The 23,750-nt window shown below is 38.3% G+C and overlaps 2 protein-coding genes across 3 annotated transcripts; one reads left to right on the top strand and one right to left on the bottom strand.

The window, feature by feature from the left end:
* Nucleotides 1-7,851: 7,851 nt before the first annotated feature.
* Nucleotides 7,852-19,864, bottom strand: actr3 (actin related protein 3). Its single transcript, XM_077728450.1, has 12 exons — nt 19,616-19,864; nt 16,338-16,393; nt 15,920-16,044; nt 15,172-15,282; nt 13,937-14,032; nt 13,735-13,842; nt 12,940-13,083; nt 11,485-11,658; nt 10,609-10,701; nt 10,318-10,443; nt 9,698-9,781; nt 7,852-8,637 (listed from the first exon to the last, which is right to left on the bottom strand). Exons 1-12 carry the CDS (start codon nt 19,657-19,659, stop codon nt 8,542-8,544), a joined length of 1,257 nt encoding a protein of 418 aa, XP_077584576.1. The 5' UTR covers nt 19,660-19,864; the 3' UTR covers nt 7,852-8,541.
* A 1,730-nt stretch (nt 19,865-21,594) lies between these two features.
* Nucleotides 21,595-23,748, top strand: LOC144204066 (uncharacterized). Of its 2 annotated transcripts, none has more exons than XM_077727810.1 (3): nt 21,595-21,875; nt 22,131-22,288; nt 22,363-23,748. In XM_077727810.1, exons 1-3 carry the CDS (start codon nt 21,698-21,700, stop codon nt 23,047-23,049), a joined length of 1,023 nt encoding a protein of 340 aa, XP_077583936.1. In that variant the 5' UTR covers nt 21,595-21,697; the 3' UTR covers nt 23,050-23,748. The 2 variants fall into 2 exon arrangements, with proteins under 2 accessions (XP_077583936.1, XP_077583937.1); XM_077727811.1 differs by having other exon boundaries at nt 21,595-21,903.
* Nucleotides 23,749-23,750: the final 2 nt, after the last annotated feature.

Raw genomic sequence — 23,750 nt, 5'->3', positions numbered from 1 at the left:
TGTTAGCAAAGCTGTTCCATTGTGTTCGATCCATGCCTTCAGTCCATCTTCCAAGCGTTCACAGCCGCATTGTGTTTTCATTGACACCAGAAATTTCCTCTATATTGCTCTAACATGTTGTTTTTTAGAGTATTGAGAGTGTTTTTTGAGGGTTAAAAGCGCTGCGAGCACACGGAAGTCAGATCCCTTGCCAGTTCCCAAGGATGTTTTGAATGGATTTACCCTAATGCTTGGTATGCGCGGGGAGGCTATTTTTAGGGTGAACGTCCGCTGGGTTTATCCCAATAAGTGCCATGCCAGCAAGAAATAAAACCAGTCACTCAAGTGGTTAGACCCTCAGAAAAGTTGAGTTGAGTGCACAGACAAAACGCACCGACCGATTGGGCGCATCGACCATTTTAGAGAAAAGGTTAGACTTTTAAGTGCGCCCTAGAAGTGTGAAAATACGGTATACATTAAAGATCATAGAAATGTGAGAATCCATACTGAAAGTTAGAACAGGGGTGACCCTACTTTGCGATTTTTATCGCAGCCATGTCTGGTCTACATTAACCGCTCAATATTCGAGGGATTACTGTTGTCTGTTCCAGAGTCACACCAATATACCACTACATCATCGTTGACCATAATCTCAGTCATTGAATTCAACAGCCATGACAAAAAAGGGAAAGAAATATGATTCATTGTGTTGTACAAAGTGACTGTAAGGTTTGGCATTAAACATTCCCAAATTCATACATATATAAAGAGAAAAAGGAAAATGTATGCAAGGAAAACAACCACTGAAACAGCTTCCCAGCTCCGCTTTATTACATTCAGTGACCCTGATTATGTGGTTGTCTCAACCCTAAAGGAGTGAAAAACACAAGTGTTTTTATCTATGTGACCAAAACACATCCACAATAGTAAAAACAGATGAGCATCAGGAATCCTGTTGGAAACTTATATACTTCGTTGGTTCCAGCACCCCCCGCGGCTCAATGAGGATAAAGCAGTTCCGAAAATGAAATGAGCTGACAACTAGACAATACTTTTTGCCTTCACTGTAATGTATTTTGATTATATTCATATGGAGTTAATAAAATGAATGTATTGATTTTGGGAAGTGACCACAACTTGCCCATGTATTGCCCTGGTGGTCATGTGAAACACAGATCAAATAGTTCCTCCAAAAATGATTTTTGTTTCGAAAACCAATTAACCTAAATATTGTATAGTGGTGCCGCACTCCGAGTGCCATCGCTCCTGTTGAGACTTCCATGACTCAAAATCAGTGGTGGACCGTCAGGGCCTGCAAGGCTTTCTCTGCTGGCCTAAAAATATATCTGAATCAAAGACTGATGTTAATTATGTTTTGTCCATGAATACTTATTAAACAATTCCAAATTGCTTCCTTTCATTACTTTCCCTGGTTGCGCTGTTTCCAGATGTGCTTTCATATTTAAGCATCTAACCCAGACGTGGGCAAACTACGGCCCGCGGGCCACATCCGGCCCGCTAGGCCTTTTAATCCGGCCCACCAACGTTGTCCAAATAATCTTTATTTTTTATTTTTATTTTTTTATTTTTCCGCCAAGATGGCAATGATTGTTTTTTTGTGTTTTACGGCCCCTCTATCTTTTTTTAAATGACATTTTAATATTTCTTACTACATTCCTTTACTTGACTTTTTACTTTATACTTTTTACTTTAATGATGAGTGATGAGTATGTTAATACTTTAGTCCTTTCTTTTTGTTTGTTTCTTATGTACTATTAACGGATGCACTTTTTTATATGTATCCTATCTTATGCTGACCCGGCCCATCTGTCAAATTTTTAAAGTCAATATGGCCCCCGGGCCCTAAAGTTTGCCCACCCCTGATCTAACCAATCACATTTCAGCCATTATTTGTTGCCAGGATCAGAAATCTGCCTTTGGGCCTTCACAATCAGTTCTGCAGGCTCTGCTGTATAAAACAAGCGTCAATAAAACTGTTGCTTTAACCAATTGGATTTTGAATTGGCGACACCAAGGCCATCTCACAGGCGTAGGGATACGTCATCGCTTTCACCAACCGTGATTGGCTAGTGATAGAGTGGACTAGCAAGAGCTACAAAACTGTATCTGGAACGAGCTGCACAAGCAAACATATTGTTGGGTTGATTAATAGTGGTTTTGTTAACCCGCAATGGCTGAAGGAGGAGAAGAAATGAATTTGTTTGCAGATTTACTGCCAGAGCCATTTTCAAGAAGGACTTTTCAAGAAAAGCTGGACATCATTAAGAAAGGTCAGACAACTCCGAAGTAAGCCTGTCACGAACGAATATTTTCATCACTAAATTGATTCAAATCATGCTAGAAATCCGACAGGACAGAAATGAAGGAGGAAAGAAAAGATGATGGATATTGCGTACAGGTAAAAAAAATGTGAGTAAAATCTGGCTATATTCCTAAATAATATGTAATATATTTTATGAGGTTACTATTGATACTTTTTTATGTGTCCCAGCTGTAGCTGCAGTAAAGGTTTTATATCCATAAAATAATTTTTGAGGGCTGGATTGATTCAGACATAGCCCCGAAGGCATCAATTTGAAATTCACGGCCCGCCACTGCTCAAAATAGCAGCACACCCAAGAAAGCTTGTTCCAAATTTGGTTTTCCCTCCGTGCATCCATACCTTAATTTTGACTTTACCAATAAATTTTAATTAAAATTTCATTCTCTGCCAAAATTTCTCACTGTCATCCCTGAAAAGTGCTTATTAGAAATTTCAGAAATCGATTCCAAATTCTCAAATCTTTTCCACCCCAATATCTGATTGATTATATCTCAGTGGCCAGTCAATCAAAAACACAAGGAGACAGACAACCATTCACGCTCCAACTCATACATACGGGCAATTTAGAGTGTGACCAACCTAGCATGCATAATTTTGGTTGTGGGAGGAAACCGGACTACTCGTAGAAAACACAAATTCCTGGGGACGCCATACATACTCCACCCATTGGAAGTTTGGAACCCACCCAGAATTCAACCGTCAATCACCGTAGCCATGAGTTCAATGCGCTAACCACTAGCCCACCGGCAACAACAACTTTTTGTGCAACTCCAGCATAGTTTTCAACTAACTTAGCTTTTAGCACTCTCGAGTGTCAAAATGTCCCATTTTAGGTGACAAAGTATTATCACACGTCTCATGTCAGGCTTCCTTGGTGGGGGTTAGAGAGAGTATCATTTGGACTTGCAGATAAATACTCAAAGAGTTTGGTAGTATTTCTTTTAAGTTACCAGTCTAAATCAAAGAGTGCATTTCTGAGAAATTCCTTCAGTATACTGTACCTGTGGAGAGGTTTTATTAGCCTTCAAATAACAGATGCCAAACCAAAGGTAAGTAGGAAAATCTGGAAGCCATAACACTGGGCATCATCCCTCGGAAATAGATTGCAGACAGTCCTGGATTCGTGCCACTGCATCGTTGAATGAGGAATGTGTTCACAGGCACAACCACAACTATGGCAAAGAAAATATAGTTTTTGTTTGGTTACACCTTTCCATATATTTCAAGGCAGTCATGATTTCCCAGTGCATGACATTTTCCACCATTGCATTCAACAACAAGAAGTACTTTCTGTACTCACTGTGTCGGGTGTCATGGAGAAGCAGATGAGGAAAAAACTAACCAAGGAAGGGAAGACAGATGGGCTTAGTTGCAAAAAGAAAGTAAAATAAAATGGTGATGAACAAAAGACTGGGTATCAAAATCAACTTTCTGAGAATTAGGAACAAGGGTTGGACAGGAAAACAGGGACACAAAAGAACACAACAAGTAATGAAGAAACACATTGAGCTTTGTAACACTTACCTATGTTTAATACGACTCACTACAGTGGTACCTCGAGATACGAGCTTAATAAGTTCCGGAGCTGAGCTCGTGTGTCAATTTAATCGTAACCCAAACGAACGTTTCCCATAGAAATGTACTAAAAACAAATTCATTCGTTCCAACTCACTGATAAAACACCAAAAACAGGATATTGGATTGGAAAAAAATATATTTGTTCTAATTTGCCATCTGTTAACAAAGTAACAAATAACTAGTGGTTTAATAGTACTAAAATTAGACAGATTCGCGGAGGGGAGAGAGAGAGAGGGACAGAGTGTGCTCGGACGTTTGGTCGCTGGTCTTTTGGTCGCTGGTCTTTTGGTCGCCGCTCTTTTGTTCCCGTTGGTCGCCGGTCTTTTGGTTGCCGTTAGGGTTAGGGTTATGGTTGTCAAATGTACTTAAATATTTAACCTCAACTCTAACCCTAACGGCGACCAAAAGACCGGCGACCAAAAGGCCGGCGACCAAAAGACCAGCGACCAAACGTCACGGGGACAGAGAGAGGGAGGGAGGGGGGGAGGGTTGCCTGGCAATGCACTCGTAACATAACATAAACAAATTTAAATGAATTTGGATTAGGATGCAGACAAACTCAAAGATAAATTTAATCTAACCTTACACTAAATTTAATTCTAATTTTGTTTTAAAATGTTATACTATTTATTTACATATTATTTTGACCACTTGTTTATCTATACTAATTTATTTATTAATTATTACTATACATTGATTATATATGTGGTTGTTTGTTTGGTGTTAAGTCCATAGACTCAGCGAGTTGTGCGCTCTCAACAACTTGGCACTGAACGACTCCAAAACAATGGAACTAATCTTGGACTTCAGACGAAAAACAAGGCCGGTTTGATCTGCTGATCGACTTGGACTACTTATTTATATATTTATTATTTATTGATTATTTATTTGTCTGATTGCTTGTTGTTGTTAATTGTGCACTTTGTGGTGAAAGCTTTAAATCTCATTATACTCTGACAATAAACACATTCAATTTAATTCAATTCAATAAATAAGAAGACATGAAACAACGCAAGAATTAATAACCCGGAGGATATCCTGAGAAAAGCTGATTTTGAGAGGCACAAGGCTCTGGCATGTCCCACCAGGAGGAGGCCGCGGGGCCCACCTCGTAAAAGCTGGGGAGACTATGTCTCCTGGTTAACTCGGGAACGCCTTGGGGTCCTCCCGGACGAGATGAATGAAGTGGCTGGGGGAGAGGGAAGTGTGGGCTTCCCTGCTGAAGCTGCTGCCCTCGCGACGCGACTTTGGATAAAGCGAAAGACGATGAGATAGATGATATGAGACATATTCATTCATTCATTTTCTGCACAGCTTATCCTCACAAGGGTTGTGGGGGTGCTGGAGCCCATCTCAGGTAAATATATGTGCAAAGCGGAGGACACCCTGATTTGGTGGGCACGAGGAGACGGACAAACATTCGCGCTCACACTCACACCTAGGGGCAATTTAGAGTGTTCAACCAGCCTACCCTGCAAGTTTTTGGGATTTGTGAGGGAACTTGGAGACCAAACTGGGATTGAACCCTGTACCCAAAAAATGTAAGGCTGACGCACTAATCACTTTTTCGCCGGGCCGCACCAATTAAGAGTTACTTATGAGAATTGTATGAAACATGCATGCTTGGACTTGGACATGCCATTGCTTGCCTGCTGTAGTGTTTTGGAAGAAAAACAAGCAGCGTGAGATGGGCAGGTAGCCAGACAGACCTTTCTGAAGTTTTGGAATGACCCCCAAGGGTCCCGGGTTTGTCAGACTAAAAACAGTCAGAAAGGATGTGGGTCCAGTGGCCAGGACAGGTCTCATAAATCTAGTGCTTTCTCAAAGGAAGCCATCTTTTGCTATACTGTAAGACACCCAAAATAAATTACTTGTGGTTACTTTCTGGTTAATGTGAACACTTTGATGTAGAAAGTTATGTAAAAATATCTTTTCGGGGGATCAAATTGAAAAATTATTAATCTTGTATCTAATGAATGTAACTGTATGTTGTGGGCTAAAAGTATGGTTTGTAGTGTGTTTGCATTGGATTTTTACAATAATGTTTGCTTCAATTTGAAAATACTTTTAATGGGATGTGCAATATCTTATTTAGACTGTGCATTTCTTTTAGAATTACCTTGTTCAGACGTGACTTTTTAAATAATGTTTTTACCCCAAACAAGCACTTTGTGGAGTAGTACCACTGATTTTGTTATATGCAGCTGTTGTATAATGACAATAAAGGCTTGTGATTTGATATGATTATCCATTTGATGTATAGCAAGTCTATCTACTCGGGAGGTTGAGGGAAAACCTAGAGGGCCCTTCTAATAACTCTCAGTGTCGCAGTGCATGCAGCATTTGAGTTGTCTGTTGAAATTAAGGAGTAGAAACATATATTTGACTTGACTTGGTATACACACTTTGTTAAAAATCGTTTTTCAATAATTGTGCACAGCAAAAAAATTACCTTGATTAGCAAAGGGAAAAAAACAAATTTAAATGCTAGACCATGGGTTTGTAACATTTTTGACGAAGAGAGCCATAAACAATTCATATTTTCAAACATTATTCCTTGAGAGCCATAAACAATTCATATTTTCAAACATTATTCCTTGAGAGCCATACTCAGAATTTAAAAGTAAAAATACATGAAAATGAATTCTTTTGAGAACATTATTTCACTGTTGCTAATCAATGAGTATCAATGATAGTATGTATGCAGAACAGTCTAATGAAGAAAAATTATGATTACATTTGGATTCTCCACTCTAAGACTGCCACTTTGTTAAACATCGCTTTGCAATATTTTTTCATTGCAAAACAAAATAATGATTAGCAAAGTGATTTTTTTAAATGCTACACCTTGGAGATAAAAACTAAAATTAAATTTAGATTTACTAAAACTGTCCCTTCGTTAAACATATCACTTTGCAATAATTTTGCATTGCAACAAAAAATTATTTAGCAAAGGAGGAAAAAATTGAAATGCTAGACCTTACAAATAAAATGTTTTATTCAATTTGGATTCACCACTCTAAAACTCATGCGTAATAGCATCAAAGAAACTATTTTTTGCTGCCCAGTGGCACCATTATAGTATTGTGCATGTGCGCCCTCGTCTGGACAATATGACAAATGACCTGAGCGAGGCTGTTTTGCACCATTCATTCATTCATTTTCAACACCGTTTGGTGGTTGTCAGTCAGTTGCAGTTACTACCAAACGCCTAAAGTACGTTTCTATATGTTATTTTTTATGGTACGCCTATAAAGATGCCTTAGACATTTAAAAACTTAGCTTGTGGTTATAAATGTAGACGTCAACATTTTAGGCCCAATGTTCAAGCTATTTTGGGCTCCAGTATACTATTATTTAATGGTGGTTCCAACTAGATACCTGTCAACTTATAGGTTTTTCCCATTCTTCATACGTTTTTTTATCTTTTCAAATTGTACACACCGTTTAAGAACTTTTGTACGTAAAAAAATGTTTTAAGAAAACATTTGAGAATGACATGTGCACATGCGTTAGTTAGTTCCGCTCTTTTCGCAATGTAAATATAGAGCGTCAGCAAGCAATGTACCCAGGCAGTCAGGCTGTCAGCGTCATACAGCAACATCTTCAATATCTTGAATTCAGTGCATACAAAAAGTGCACCGACTTATTGGGCACCCCGTTGACTTTGGGAAAATTTTACTTTTAAATGCGCCCTATGTGTGTACTAAAAACGTGCCGCATTGCATTTGCATGTTTTTTTTTAATCACTTAATGAGAGGAATTGCAATATAATATATGATTCAGATATTTCATATGCCAGCAGAAAAGGCCTTGAAGGCCCTGACGGCACACCACTGCTGTAAATGTGTAATGTCTTACTGAGATTCAACTATCCTTTACCAAGTCTAACAAACTTAACTCCTACTGTTGCACATTTGTGGGATGAATAATAATGAAGTACAAGAAACTGCAGTTTTAACAAACCAAAACACACCTTTATTGGAATGTAGCCAGGCATGAAATACACAAATACAATTTCTTAATAATTTGGCAAAAAAAAATATGTTCTTCCAACAATACTGGTCTGTTTTTGAATATATTGTTTTGTCGAATCTAGAATTAGTTTATTTCCCTGCATCGTGGAAGTGGAAATCTGCCACTGACTTGTCTAAAGTGAAAAGACAATTCAATAATTGAGGAACTGGCCGACAGATCATACTGACACAGACAAATAATTGGCAGACTCTTAATTAAACTTGAGAAAAAAATACTTTGTAACAAAGCTGCACCTTAAAATAAAACAGTCATATTATTACCCTTTGATTTAATTCTGTCTTCATAATTAAGAAAAAAAGCATATAACAAAAAAAAGCTCTTCTGTTGTATTTGAAGACAGGTCGGAGCAATGCAGACATAGCTGGGTGCTAAAAATCATTATCAACCTTAAGTCGCAAGTCTTAATTATTCAAAGTCTCAAGCTTACCAGATTTTAATCATTTATTTACTCATTATTCGTTGCAAATTGCTTAGAAAAATGAAAAAAAAATGACGAAACAGTTTTATTAATCTGTACTGCAAAACCCATTCCCCTCATATTGGAAATCCTCAAACCTCAAAAGGATCCTCTGACCGTCATTACCGCTATTAGATTTATTTTTTTAAGACATGACTCCAAAGACAGGATTGTGGCGACAGATGCTCGGTCCGATCTCCTCATAGTCCTTTTTGGTGTGGCAAACCTGGTAGAATTCAGGCTGTGGAACAACATAAAAAGATATGGACATATTATCTCTGATTTGATTCTATCATTTATGGAAGATGATTTGTATTGAAAAGGGTTTTCTGGGTCGTTTTGATCTGTATTAAAGAATGGAGAAAATGAAATTCCATAGAAAGTCCATTTAAAAAAAACCTCTTGCCAAGGTAATGTAAGTAGGCATATTAAAATATAAATAAAAACGTCCAATCTCATTTGTTTCCAATCATGAGTCCGAACAATGGATTCTATTAAAAATAATTCATTCAAAAAACACCGACAGCTTGTACAGTTCGGATAAACAAAAACGACGACAGTCAAACATCTATTTACAAATGCTCTTGGTACAAAATTTTCACGTTATGAAAGCTTTTTAAACTTTAGCTTTTATCACTTTAGAACCTTGTTACACTCTACTGGGCTCTCATTGGCTGTCTCACAACAACCATTATTCATGTTTCAAGATCCTGTTATGGACTTTTCAGCACCGTTTGTCGTCATGGAGTTCTGATGGTGTTTTTTGTTGTTTTTCCTAGGGTGGAAAACGCAGTTGCTTCTGGTTTAATCATAATGCCTCCCAAGAAAATTACCAATGCGAATGAAAATAGGTGCTCAGCGAGGAGGATAATGACGAGTTGGTCGAGGGGCACAAAAACAAACTCTCTAGAGATAATGGAACATTCGGCAATACAGGACGAGGAGGAGGAAGCAAGCCTTGTCAAACACCTTGACACTCATCTGGGATGTTTTGAATGGATTTTCTGTAATGATTGGAATACGCGGGGAGGCTATTTTTATGGTGAACGTCCGCTGGGTTGATTGCAATAAGTAGTGGGTCGGCAAGAAATGAAACCAGTCAGTCAAGCGGTCCTGGTCTTACAAAATTTGGAAATTAGCATATAAACAAGGCACATCGACTGATTAGGCGCCCCCGTACCAACAACCCTAACCCCTAACCAACATACTAGTGAATCTAGTAACAAACTTCCAGTCATGAGATGAACAAGAATAACATTCATCTAGCAGTGCACACAAGTTTGTTTTGCTTTTCTACTTACAGTTGATGCCAACATTGATCCTCCAAACCAGACAGCATATCTTTGCATATGATGAGTGATAACTTGGACATCAATTGGTTTGGGCTGCAGAGAGAAGATTATAAAATAATACATATTTGGCAATTTTTGTTGAAGCATAGTGACGTGCTATAGAAAACAAAAAAAAATCATTCTTTAATTTCTGTATTGCTTATCCTCACAAGGGTCGCAGGGGAGCCTATACCACCTGACTACGCGCACCAGGCAGAGTAAACCTTGAACTGGTGGCCATCCAACAATCACGCGCATACCTAGCGGCAATTTCGAGTGTTCAATCCAGAACTGTGAGGCTGACACACCAACCATTCGGTCGGCGGGGCGCCTACAAATCATTCTATTTAGATAATTAGGTTAATCTTCTATTTTCAGATTAGTTTACATAACAACATTTTTACAATATTTGCATCATTTGGAGATACCAATTATTTCACTTAATGGTCATCTAAGGATTTACAACAACGGCAATAACAGAACTTAATATTTATAAGTGTGTAAACAGTTATTTACCAAAAAAGTATTTTCCAACAATTTATTCAATATTTAAATCCGAGGCAATACTTTAGGCTTTGTACATTCCATACCTTGAGTTTGCCGCCACTCAGTTCCTCGCTCATTTTTAGTCTAGCATCAACAGTCCTCTTTAGATCTCTCTGCAGACGACGACCAAAGTCCCTGAACATGGTGGATCCTCCAGACAGAACGATGTTCTGAAATGAAAAGGTAGATTATTATAAAATAAATGTAATGGTCATTGAGGAAGGTAATAAATCAAAAAGATGTGTAAAAGCAACATTTGTGCAGGTGTCAAATCCCCCGAAAACTTTCTTCTTAAACATATAAACAGACTGGTATGTAAAGTAATTCAGGCTTACCTTATAGAGAGGGCGCCTGACATCAATTGGGCAGTTCTGGATAACTTCGTCAACAACTTCGGAGATAGGTTGAGTGAAGTCCGGATTGGCAAACTGGGTTAGGAGTGAACAAAAAGATCTAGATATTAGGTTATGGAAAAGAAATAGAACAGTGACATGAGGACAGGACACTTACGCCTGACACAGACTACTCTGAAGAAACTGTTTATTTTCTCTCTTCTTTGCCCATGATACAACAATTGTTTTGTTTCGTAAAGTATTTACTTTTTGTATTTAAAGTTTTTTTCTCAATATTTTAGACTGTTTCGCGTATTAGATGAAAACAGCAGAGAGATCTGTATATAACAGATTCACGATCCAGTGCAAATGTGCTCCTGAACATTGCCTGTAGCCTGAGGGATTGGGAGCACTGAAGTTTGGGCCGATGTTCTGTTGAATAAAAGTCAATCGTGTTTGCTCAGTGTGTCTCACGTCCATTCATAAATAACAGATGCAGACATATAATTTGGATCACATTAGTAACGTGGATAACGCTTGAAGAATATCTATAGGGCCGTAGGTTGAAAAATGGAAGGCATTACATAAAAACTTCGAGCAAAATAGTTATGTTATTTAACGCAGGTAACTGTGTTAGTTCAAAAACTCATTTCTGGGAGATTAAATATTAGTTTAGACTTCGGCTTGACTGTGTGTCACGATGCTATTCTCTCATGCCATAAGACAGGCCTAGAGTTGTCATAAAAAAACTTCTAGATGGAAGCTAATGATTTTTATATAAGAGCAGCTGCATTTTTGTAAAATAAGGAAGTTTTATACTCAATCTAATTACCCAAATAATCACACACAAAAAAAATCTGAGATTTGTTTGTAACTTACCTCTGGGTGAAAGAAGATCTCAGGTCCCAGAAAGCGTTCATAACCCACATCAATGGTGAACTCTTTCTTGTTGATAGTGTTGATGCCTGTGTATTGCTTAATCCACTTTGAGCCATCTGTGTCATACTTATTAAATTCTTTGACAAGATCTGGGCACACGTAGCTGAACCGTTCCTAAACAAATAAGTGAGAATATAAGAGAATATTTATATTTTCATTTTTTATTTATATTTAATAAAATACATTTTGTGTATCACTGAAACCAGTTATGCACAATTCCGACTACACAATTGGCTATACAGTGTTCCCCCGCTTTTCGCGGTTAATGGGGACAGGGACCCCCCGCAATAGCTGCATTTCTGCCAAGTAGGCGTGCCCCTTCAAAAATGCTTAAAGAAACGTATAACATGTGCACAAAAGCACCACCAAGCAAAAACATCATAGTAGTCCGGATGGAGGATCTTCTGCAGTTTTTTTGCACGTAAGAAACATCGTTATTGGGAGTTGTGAACATTTTTTTTATGGGCGGTGAAGACGCGCCTGTAAACAGCCATGATGTCATCGATGCGATTCCTGAACTCTCACCATGTTATTGACCATTTCTTTGGCCATTTTTTGATGCAATTACTAATTCTCATTAAATATTTTGTTTCCACCTCTTGTAAAATGATGTAATTTATAATTTTAACTTAATATATTTAAATTTTTTATGATTATTTTTCCTGAAAAAAATCCGCGAAGCTCTGAGTCCACGATAGCTGAAGCGCGAAGTAGCGAGGGAACACTGTATACATAGGTCTATAGCTCTATAGCTCTATAGCCCTATAGCCCTATAGCCCTATAGCTCTATAGAGATAGAGATATAACTTTTATTTTCATTTTTTTACTTTTATAAAAGTACTACACAATGCTTATGTTTTACAGAACTATTACGTATTCCATTTGCTTGAAAAGCAGGACTAGTAGCAAAGAACGCTGTAAATGGCTGATGTTTTTGACAGTGAAAAATCCTCAATTTTGTTATTTGGAAAAAAAGATTAGGTCAATGCACATGATTTGCTTCCGCATGTACATAATGATGTGGCAGGCCGAGTCTGGGCAGATGCTGCATTTTAAAACATTTAATATTTTTAACTGCAGCTCATAGAGAAAATTTGTGGTGACCTCTGAGGTTATAGGCCATAAATCCACCAACAGCACATTTGAAATATTACACAACTTTTCAAAATACTTGGTTTACTTGCCACTCCCAGCACTCACATATAAATTATCAGCACTGTTTTACAGGTGGTAAACTTTTCATTTTATGGGTATCTGTAACGTCATTCAATCTGCACTGCATACTATAATAAACTAAATAGTAAGGAAGGAAAAAATACTACAAGTGGCAATCTCTGGTTTAGAAGACCAACGAAATAAAATAGCACCACATAAAATTTCAAGGATATGACAAACCTTGACGGCCTTGGCTGTCTCCAGTGATTGCTCTGGTGGAATTCCGACTTCCCTTTCTCTTAGAAGCTGCTGGGTGAAATAAGTAATGTCTCGTCCTGCGATGGGAATATGCTTTATGCAGCTGCCAATAACGTAACCCTCAGCCTAGAGGATATGTTACAAAATAAAAGAATAGAAAGAACAAATTCAGATTTCTTTCCATACATTTGAAAATAACAATGCTTTCATATTTAAAAAGTACAAGGACAGCATCTGTATTTCTGTATATTGTATTAAAACCACATACATGTTTAGTCACCATACATTATGGAACATAGTACTACCGTCCAGTCAACATTTCTCTTAGCCACTATCTTCTTTTATTTTTTTATTGTCAGAGTAACAGGAAAATATTCATTAATCTATTTATTTTCTGTGCAGCTTATCCTCACAAGCTGGAGCCTATTCCAACCAATTTTGCGAAACAGGCGGGGGACACCAACCAATTGCAGGGTGCAAGGAGACTGAAAACCATTCACGCTCACATTCATACCTATGGGCAATTTAGGGTGTTCAACCAGCCTACCATGGATGTTTATGGGATATAAGAGGAAACCGGAGTGCCCGGAGAAAAACCCAGGCAGGAGAAAATGCAAACTCCACAGAGGAAAGTCGAAACTGACCGGCGATTGAATCCTCGATCTTAGAACCAATAAGATGTAAATGGAAGCAGCAATATATAAACTTCAAGGCAGTGGGGTTGCATTAGAGAGCCACACAATTTAATGTTGTATGCTTGTCAGCCTGTACACTTACCACAGGGATCACATGAGTTACACCATCACCACTGTCAATAACAGTGCCTGTCAATGTCCTCTCACCAACTTGTCTGGATGTCCAGGAAGCTGCAAGAGCAAGGACTGCCTGTAGAGTAGTTCCCAAATATTAGTAAAATTGTTAAATGTGTATGTAATCATTTGGTCGTAGCAGAACAAATCAGTAAGTGTATGATTCTTACCTGCACAGCAATGTACAGCCCTGGTACATTGAAGGATTCAAACATGATCTCTGCTGTGTATTCTCTATTTTCTGGTGTGTTCAGGGGAGGCTCTGTCTGTAATTTGAGAGGAAAATACAAACATTTTGTTTATCACAGAAACCAGTTATGCAAAGTTCCGACTACACAATTTTTAATCGTTTATTGTCTTGGCCGACATTCTGGTTGGCAGTATGGGCTGTCACGTAGTGTGTCAAATTCACTGACAGACAATTTTCCATCTCAGATGCCTGCCGAGCATGTTGTAGGACGTCTGGTATGTCAGAATTTCAGTTCGTCTGGCCATATCCTACCATTTTCTACTACTTGTGGATGAATTTTCCCCAAAGGTGTAATGAGTATGTGCTTAATGTTGTGCATGCTAAATAAGTTAAAAAAAACAACTTTAATATAATATATATTTTAGTTTTGCGTTCACACAGGCCTACGTCGCCAAAACTTTGTGAAACCAAACAACTTCCAGTTCACGTAACGTGAAAATAAGAAACAATATGACTTTGATAAAACAAATTCTCATAATATTTCAACTTTTCTCCATTGCTAACCACTTGGCCCCCCAGGGTGGCCACATTATGACCTTAATCTTGTAATATTACAACTTTTTGCCCAGTATATAGCAATACATGACAGATAATTTCCCCTGGCACACTGCAGCATTTATCGTAGCACACTATTGTGCCGCGAGTGGTTGGAAAACACTGAAATAAACGATCTAAAAAAACGAATCGTGATGAAATCAACACTGTGATTTTTTCTTTTTAAAACCGTGATATATTTTTTCTATATTGGCCACCACTTTTTAGAGCACTTTTAAGGCTGAGCACAACTGTATGAGCAGTGTCCAAACTGCTTTATTGTATACATTATAAAAGAAAAATCTATCAATATCTGCTGAGTGACCGAGGTGGAATTTGACATATTAAATTGACTGCTCGAATGTATATGGGATATTTTAGTTGATCAATAAATGCAAATACAGTAATGAATACTATGAATTGAATGTGTTGTAGTTGTAAATATACAAATAAATTGTATCAGCTCTTTCAGAAATCCCTACTGAAGCCATGCAATGCAATCAGATCTATCAAGGCAGTATGCAACTCATATAATTAGATTTTAAAAAGCTTTATGTACTTGTGAATTATGTTTAAGTGAGCCAAATGTTAAGTTCGTACAAAGCAGAGGATAGTTCTTACCAGTAAAAAGTAGTGGTCTTCAGGTTCGGCCCTCAGGTACTTGAAAATGATTTGTTCCATGAAGCGCTCCATTAAGTCCCAGTCTTCTACAATCCCATGACGGATTGGCCACTGTTGGCAACCAAGAATTGTTAGGTATATACCATATTTTCTGGCATATTGGCCGCCTCCCTATATAAGCCATACCTTTACAATTGCCTTAAATTGTTGAATTTTACATTTTTTCTCATATTAGACGCCCTGAGCGAGCAGTAACAGCCAAAGGTGAGTTTTTTCACATTTTATGCTAGATTGCTTTTCTTGAATTTCATTCATTGACATCATAATAAGTTTTGTTTGGCGTTTTATCAGTTTATCCTTTCTCTATTTTGAAATAAATTACCATATCGGCCATATTGTCTTGCATTATGGCATCATAGTGTTTCGTCTTTGTCACCTTGCAGTTGGGTGCATGTCGTCTTTTTATACAAATATAAGCTGTACCCTCGATTCAGTCATCATTTTTTGTCTGACAAATGCGGCTTATATGAGAGAAAATACAATACGGTATATCAACAAAGATTTTCTTTGTCGCTTGGACACTTTTCAAGACACTTTCACGCGACACTTTCCGATTTAAATTAAAAATGTAAAATTACCGTAAGACCTATCAGCTGAGATGCAATGCTTATTTGAGATACTTTGGCAAAATGAATAGATTTAAGACTTATAAGACTTTATCATTACCCTTTGAGAACCCTAAATTTACCTTTGTCGAATATGTGGGCTTGTCTATGGCTTCGTCCCCAATGTAGAAATCCAAGTCATCTACCCCCTTCATCATTCTCCGTTGAGCTTGGTCTCCAACCTTTGCTGACTCTTTGATGGCAATACCTGACAACAAGGGAAATAATTCACATAGGCTTGGAACTAGATAGAAAAATCTATTTGATAAAGCGTGAAATAGTTCATCTCCATTAAAAGAAATTTGATCTAATACAGGTGGGAATGTTACTTATCCCTCCATCATAAAAGGTATCTGAAATTGGATATATATTTTTTTTAATCAAAAATTTGGGTTCATACAATTGAATTCATTAAAATTATGATGAACTGAAACACTTTTGTAAATGAACATTGAGGCCACAGTAGGCTATTGTCAGCTTTATCCATAGTGCAAAACTCACATGATGGAAGGATGAACTGAGGCTCTGTGTTCCCTGCATAACCCAATTTGGTGTACCTGCAACAGAAAACATGAAAAACATCATCAGTGTGTGTGGCTTCATTAAATAGGAATAATTTTCCCAGTGAATTCATTTATTCATTCATTCAATTTCAGAACTGGAGCCTACCGTTCATACTCACTCATACCTAGGGGTATGAGTGTAATTTAACCAGTGTGCAGTGTTTTGTCAGGCAAATGCTAACTGTGTGTATTCCTTTTTTGTGAGTCAATACTTTTGCTATCCAGGTCAAGAAAGTAGCGCAGATTAAATGATTTGTCGCAATAATGGAAACCACAGAATTAAACAAACCTCATGTTTGATTCAGTTTTAGAATTCTACAATTAACAATTCCAGGTAGGTTTATTCATTCACTGTAGCCTATCCCAGCTGACATCGGACACCAAACAGGGGACAGCCTGAATTAGTGTCCAGCCAATGGCAGGGCATAAGGAGACTATTCACGCTTAAATCTGGGGGTACCCTAGTGTGTTCAATCAGCCTACCCTGCATATTTTTAGGATGTGGGAGTGAACCGGAATCCCTGGAGAAAACCCAAATAAGCCCTGGGAGGCCAGTGAGGGTTTTTTTTTCACAATTATCTTAATTCATGACCAAGCATACAGTAAAAGAAACAAACCAAACACAGCCACATTCTGGATAAAATGTTTCAATAATCAAGAATGCCCGTTAGTGAAATGCTGTACATTTGTTGCCATTGTTCTTTAAGTAGCTCTTTTATATAATCAATCAAAGTTGACAATTTTTTGTTTTCAAGAGATTATAGATTGTGACACAGAAGCTTTTTTAAAGATGTTTTTACTTACTGCGTATAACAGATGTCTAATGTAAAAAAGAGACTCATACAAACAGTATTATGCTGGATCAGTGGCGTGCCGTCAGGGCCTTCTCTACTGGCCTAAGACATATCTGAATCATATATTATATTTTGTCCATCAATACTTATTAAATAATTCCAAATTGTCTGTTAGCTTCCTTTCATTGCTTTCTCCTGGTTGCACTGCTTCCAGATGTGTTTTCCTTTTGAAGCATTTAGCCAATCACATTTTTAGCCATTATTTGTTGCCAGGGTCAGAAATCTGCCTCAAGGCCTTGACAATCAGTTCTGCAGGCTCTGCTGCATTAAACAAGCGTCAATAAGACTGTTGCTTTAACCAATCAGAATTCGATTTGGTGACACCAGGCCTTCTCGCAGGCGTTGGGATACGTCATTGCCTTCTCGCAGTCGTAGGGAAACGTCATCGCTTTCACCAACTATGAATGGCTAGGGATAGAGTAGGCGGGCCAAAGCCAGACTGAGCCAGCCAGAGTGAGCACTCAACCCACAATGGCCGACGGAGGAAAACAAATGGATTCTTTTGCAGATTCACTGGCAAAACCATTTTCAAGACGGACTTTTCAAGAAGAAAAAAGCTGGTCTACATCAAGAAAGGTCGGACACCTCCAAAGCAAGCAAGCCTGTCGCAATCGGGAACGAACATTTTTATCAATAAATCAAATAAAAACGTATGTATGCCAGAAATTCAACAGGACAGGCTTGACTTTCATAATTAGCTTCGATGGCGATAGAAAAGAAGGAGGAAAGAAAGGAGGATGGATATTGTGTAGTCAAAAATGATTGTTGATGTGGAAAATATGGCTATATTCCTGAATAATATTTCAATTGTATGAGGTTATTATTGATGTTTTTATGTGTCGTAGCTATAGCTGCAGTAGATGTTTCATGGCCACAAAATAGTTCTTGAGGGTTGGATTGATTTGTTGAAGGCGCTACGAAAAAATGCACGGACCGCCACTGAGCTGGATCATACTTTCAGCCGTCATACCATTGAATAGTCCCAGCTTGCCCACCTCAACTTGCCTCAACAGGCTTGAAACACATCACATGTCTGAGATAGACTATATATGTAATGGGTATGTGGTTGAATGTGTGTGTAAGCACTGTAAATACATTCATTTATATAATTATTCATGACATTTTAAAATATTAGTTTTACGATTATAGGCTTCTAAACTAAATTTACTGCATTAACTCCAAAGCATTCATTATCAATTCTGAAACACTGATAAAAAGATATCACTCTGTTGTCTTCATTTAAAACTAGTATTTAACTAGTGTTTCTTGGTTTCTGGATATGAAAATAAATGGTGAATCACAAATGGCCTACTTATCTGGTAGTTCTTATAACAACCTTTGACGATTCAGATCCATCGTCTTTCTACTGCATACATCATGACTGCTTGGGGAAAGACGTCACACAAAAATTATCCTATCCCAGTTGATTTTGTGCCAGAGGCAGGGGACACGCTGAATTGGTGGCCAGCAAATCGCAGGGCACAAGGAGACAAACAAGCATTCACGCCCACACTCATACCTAGGGGCAATTTAGAGGGTCAAATCAGCCTATCATGCATGTCTTTGGAATGTGGGAGGAAACCAGAGTACCCGGAGAAAACACACGCAGGCCTAGGAAGAACATGCAAACTCCACACAGGTGGGCCGACCTGGATTTAAACACACGACCCCCCCCCCCCCCAACCACTAACCACTCAGCCGCCGAGCCTCCCTGATTTCAACATATTAATAATATTCTCCGAAATACAAAGTGACAGGTTTCTCTACAGAATAATAGGAAATGTCCTACATTTAGAGAAAGAGTCAAATATTGACTAAACTCAGATATCGTGATATTTCCATTTATTTCCTATCACACAAGATAAAATCTTAAATTAGTCTCGAAATTGATATATTTTTTTTCCAAACGCCATTCTAAAAAGGTCACGGTTCCTTAAATAACCATATATGGACTAAAAAGAATGAATGAGGAAGTGCGCGCTGGTGATCTTGACTGCACTGCGCATGCTCAGACCGTCCAGCAATGGCTCGGAAATTTGCTTGGAGACAGCAATTACGTTCAAAAATGCAACGGATCAAAGAGTACACTGTACATGAAAGACCACTAAATGAATTAATAAATTGCGGGGTAACAATTTACTATCATTGATGAATATCGTATCATTATAAGCAAAAGTAATTCCACACTGCAGAAAGAAGCGCTACCAGAAAGGAACTCTGGTAAACAAGTAATATAGAACACACGTAAACCTTCTATATGTTGATGCACAATATAGCGACGCGGAAACAAACACGCCCCATTATTAATGCTTTTTTTGACAGCGTGTCTCCCGTACGGCCCCTCGCAACACAACTATCTCACCCGGTACCGCAGTCCACAACACACGCCGGTAGCCGTCCAGCCATGTTTTCCCGAGTTTCTGCTGTGTAAAAAGCGTAGAATGATGACTAAGAAAGCTGTGTCAACAGAAAATTCCGACCGGTGAGCTGTCCACAGGCGGAACTCCGAGCCCGCACGGTGGCGTTTCCACTTTCCACTTCCGTAGTCGGGTTGTGGTAGGCTGTCAGATGCAAGATGGCGGAGACCGGCCGAGGGAAGGGAGGCGCGAATGGGATTGTATCGCTGTCAATCACCGCGAGGAAACGGGGAAAAAATGTTTTTTTACTACAACTATCATTTTATGAAACGCTTTATCTGCACTATGGTCGCGGGGGGTGCTGGAGCCTATCCCAGCTGACTTCCGCCCAGAAGCGAGGGACACCCTGAATTGGTGGTCAGTCAATTGCAGGGCACAAGGAGACAAACAACCATTCATGCTCACATTCATATCAATTTAGAGCAGTGCTTCTCAATTATTTTCTGTTAGGCCCCCCCTAGCAAGAAGAAAACTATTCGCCCCCCCCCCCCACCACACTTCCCACCGTGACTATAAATAAAATCATTTTATAAAATTGTTATAAGTACAACATTTTATCCTTAATAACATTAAAGAAAAGTAAAAAAAGAAATATAGTCAAACTTACAAAGAATAACTTTATTAAATCTTGTTTTAAGTCTGCAACAGAAAAGATTTTAAGTGCATCAATGCCTGAAATAAAAAAATAAATGAGAGCGCCACTGCCAGCTACTGTAGTGGATGCGCAATTACACTTTATACTAGTACGGCCACATAAAATCCTGTTCCCCAGGGTTACACGCGCCCCCCCAGGGATCGCACCCCCCCCCCCCACCCCCCAGGGGGGCGCGCCCCACTATTTGAGAAGCACTGATTTAGAGCAAGGGTGCCAGACTCGGATTGGATCGCGGGCCGCATTAACGTCAACTCGATTTGATGTGGGCCGGACCATTTTAAATATAAAATTTATTTTTTTTTAAATAAATTGATTAAAAGAACTGGATCAAGAGTTCTGAATATTTAGTTTTTTATAGATCTAACACAATGTTTATTTTAGCTATTTATTCTTAGTAAAATACAATCTCTTTTAATCATTTTGTTCCATATAATAGTGGAAAACAGAAAATATTTTTTACATTTCTAGATTTTACAAAATGATTTTTGAACTAAAAATTTATAAAAATGATTACAAAATTACAATCATTGATTTAAAAGGGGGAAATCTGGAAATTTAATATACATCTATACTCTTCATTTTAATTTGATCCTAAAACAGAAAGTCGGCACTCATGATTTACTTTCCTGGGCCACACAAAATGATGCATTGGGCCAGATTTGGCCCCTGAGCCTCCACTTTGACACCTATGATTCAGAGTGTCCAATCAGCCTACCATGCATGTCCGTGGAATGTGGGAGGAAAGCGGAGTACCCGAAGAAATCTCACACAGTAGAACATGCAAATTCCACAAGGGTGGACCGACCTGGATTTGAACCCAGGTCTACACTGTGAGGCCAACGCGATTACCACTCACCCGCCGGGTTGCCCTCAGTATAAAATATAACAATTTACAAAAATAAAAATGATTTAAAATCCATCTTAAGATTTGACATTGTTGTAAATTAATAATTATTTTAAGACATTGATTAGAAGATACATGAAGTTCAGAATTATTTTAGGCAAGTTATTTTTAGGTTTAATTTTATTTTTGAACAACAAACATGTCCTTGAAATAAGACTGTGCATAAAGAGGATAATGTGGTCAAAATACCCATTTGCCTAATAATTATCCACTACCTGTATTCCTAAAAGAGTGAAAAATGTGACAGCCAACCACACTCCGATTTGTAATTGCCATGCATAATCTAATAGACCGCGTTTGGGGTTTAGGAAAATTGATTCCCTATTAACTAAATGATTGTCTGTTGTTCTCACTCCTCACCAGGAGGTGACACTATTGTTCTTACATTTTATTGCCAGATTAACGAAGAAGGTATTTTTTTTCCCGTTTGTGGCAAGCAGGCAATTTCATAATAAATAACTGGAAAATATGTCACATTTTCGTGGTCAGATTCGGGGACCACACTGGGGTGCCAAAAGGGATAACGTTTTAATAGATTTCTGGAAAAAACACGAATGTTTGTTTAATTCGTCGCTGGAGTCTTTCTACGATAGGGACATGAAAACAAAGCTGTGGTCTGAGTGCGCTGTGATGCTCGGGAAATCTGGTAGGATGTTAGTAACTAGAGTTACGGGGTATGTCATGTTTAATACGTGTTGGATGTAGGTAGATTTGGCGTAAGATTAACAAAGAGCATTATTTATATTGTGTTTTAAATGTCCTTAGCCTTATTCTGTTATGAGATTGGACAGTTGTCCAATGTCTATTACATTTTTGGCATTGCTAAATTTCTCTTTCCCTATTGTTTCAGATTAATTCAATGGTGGTTTTTTATGTGTGTTCTTTCTCTTCTTCCCTCTAGTAAGTGATGTTGTAAGAAGATCCAGATCTCTTCGTACTCAGTATGGGAGGGTGTTATGGCACCCAGAGAGGGTCAACACTTTTCAGCAAAGGATGCTCAGAGAGAAATTGGATTTTCTGAGACCTTACATTGTCCGTAGACGAGGCGATTGCTATCCCGTATGTAAAAATCAATGCATCACAATATCAGTCCAACTTGCACATTTTGTAATTTTCCAAACACTTTATTACAGGAAGATAAGTCTGATGATCATGAAGATGATGAGGGTGAGATTGAAACTGAGGGGAGTAATGATCATGAGACAGGTACAAGTACTTTTGGAAGCCCTTTGGATGATGAGGAGGCTGGAGAAGACCCAAATGAGGAATTTCCATCTGAGGCATCTATCTCACTCCCTTCTTCCTGCTGCCAAAAGACACAGCCTCATCTTGCAGAGCCCATGTCCTTTAGCTTTGAACCTGACAACGCCGAAGACTTGCCTGATGTTTCTGATCAATTAGCAGCAGCAAATCTACCAAACCATGATGTACTTTGCCAGTTTGTGAATGTCATGTTGTCAGATATGCGGCAGATTAAAGACAACATGGTGATTATCCGACTTCGTAGAGATATCACTGACTTGGTGTGTAAAGCAGTGGAAGAGGACATGCAGAGACGTATTCCACTGCCCACTGCACAGCAAGAAGAGAACACACAGCTGCCGACCTCCTCCAAACCTCAAAAGTACTTGCAAAGGTTTTTGAAGAGAAAGAACAGAGGACCTGTAAAGCACACAAGGAGGATTTCCAGGAACCAAGCTGGTCAGACACTTGAAATGAATGGAAATGTTCCTCATTCTTTAATTCAGGCTTCAGAGATCAAATTAGAAATTGATCCACTCATGGTGAAGACAGAAGATCAGGCAATTACAGTTATTTGACTTTTCAGCAAGTCTATTTGGAGCTCTGTTGTTCAACTTTTTAACAGAATGCTCATAATATTGTCCATTTGTCATAACATGTTGTTGTGGGGGAAAAAATGGAACTGTTTTAAGAAATTATTGTGATTGGTTAAGAATTTATATTAAGACCCCAACTTTGACTACCGATACAATTCTCATGTTTTTTTTTCATTTTTATTAATAATAAAACAAAAACATAATGATAGACAGGAAAAGAGCAAGAGCCTGTTCTACTAGGGCCAAAAGCCGTCCACTTTGTACTACATTTTAGAATTTTATTTGTGCCCTGTGTGTGTGAGAACGTTTTTAATCACTTAATAATGGGATAGAAATGCTCAGTGGGCTTATTACTTGGATGGGGGACCCGGAGCTCTGTAGTATAGATCAATTTGTTAAGAATAAATCATTTTACTACAAATGAATATCAGCTGCAATAGCAGTTATCACCCTCCTCTGACTACTGAGAATTGGTATTGGTCCTGGAAAATCCATATTAGTTGATCTCTGGTGGACACGCTCATTTATATTTTTAGACAAAAGTCACATGAAGAGGGGATTTGTTTAAAAAATATTCTCCTAAATGGCTGAAAACACGTGTTAAACGCAGATGCATTTGTGAGAATGTTTTGAGACGTCTCTCCCCACAGAATTTCACCCGTTTAACCACGTGTTTTTTTTAA

The sequence above is a fragment of the Stigmatopora nigra genome, chromosome 11 (assembly GCF_051989575.1).
Source record: "Stigmatopora nigra isolate UIUO_SnigA chromosome 11, RoL_Snig_1.1, whole genome shotgun sequence".
NCBI classification, from domain to species: domain Eukaryota; kingdom Metazoa; phylum Chordata; class Actinopteri; order Syngnathiformes; family Syngnathidae; genus Stigmatopora; species Stigmatopora nigra.
The sequence above is the reverse complement of the archived record's forward strand: the minus strand, read 5'-3'. Positions and strand labels throughout refer to the sequence as shown.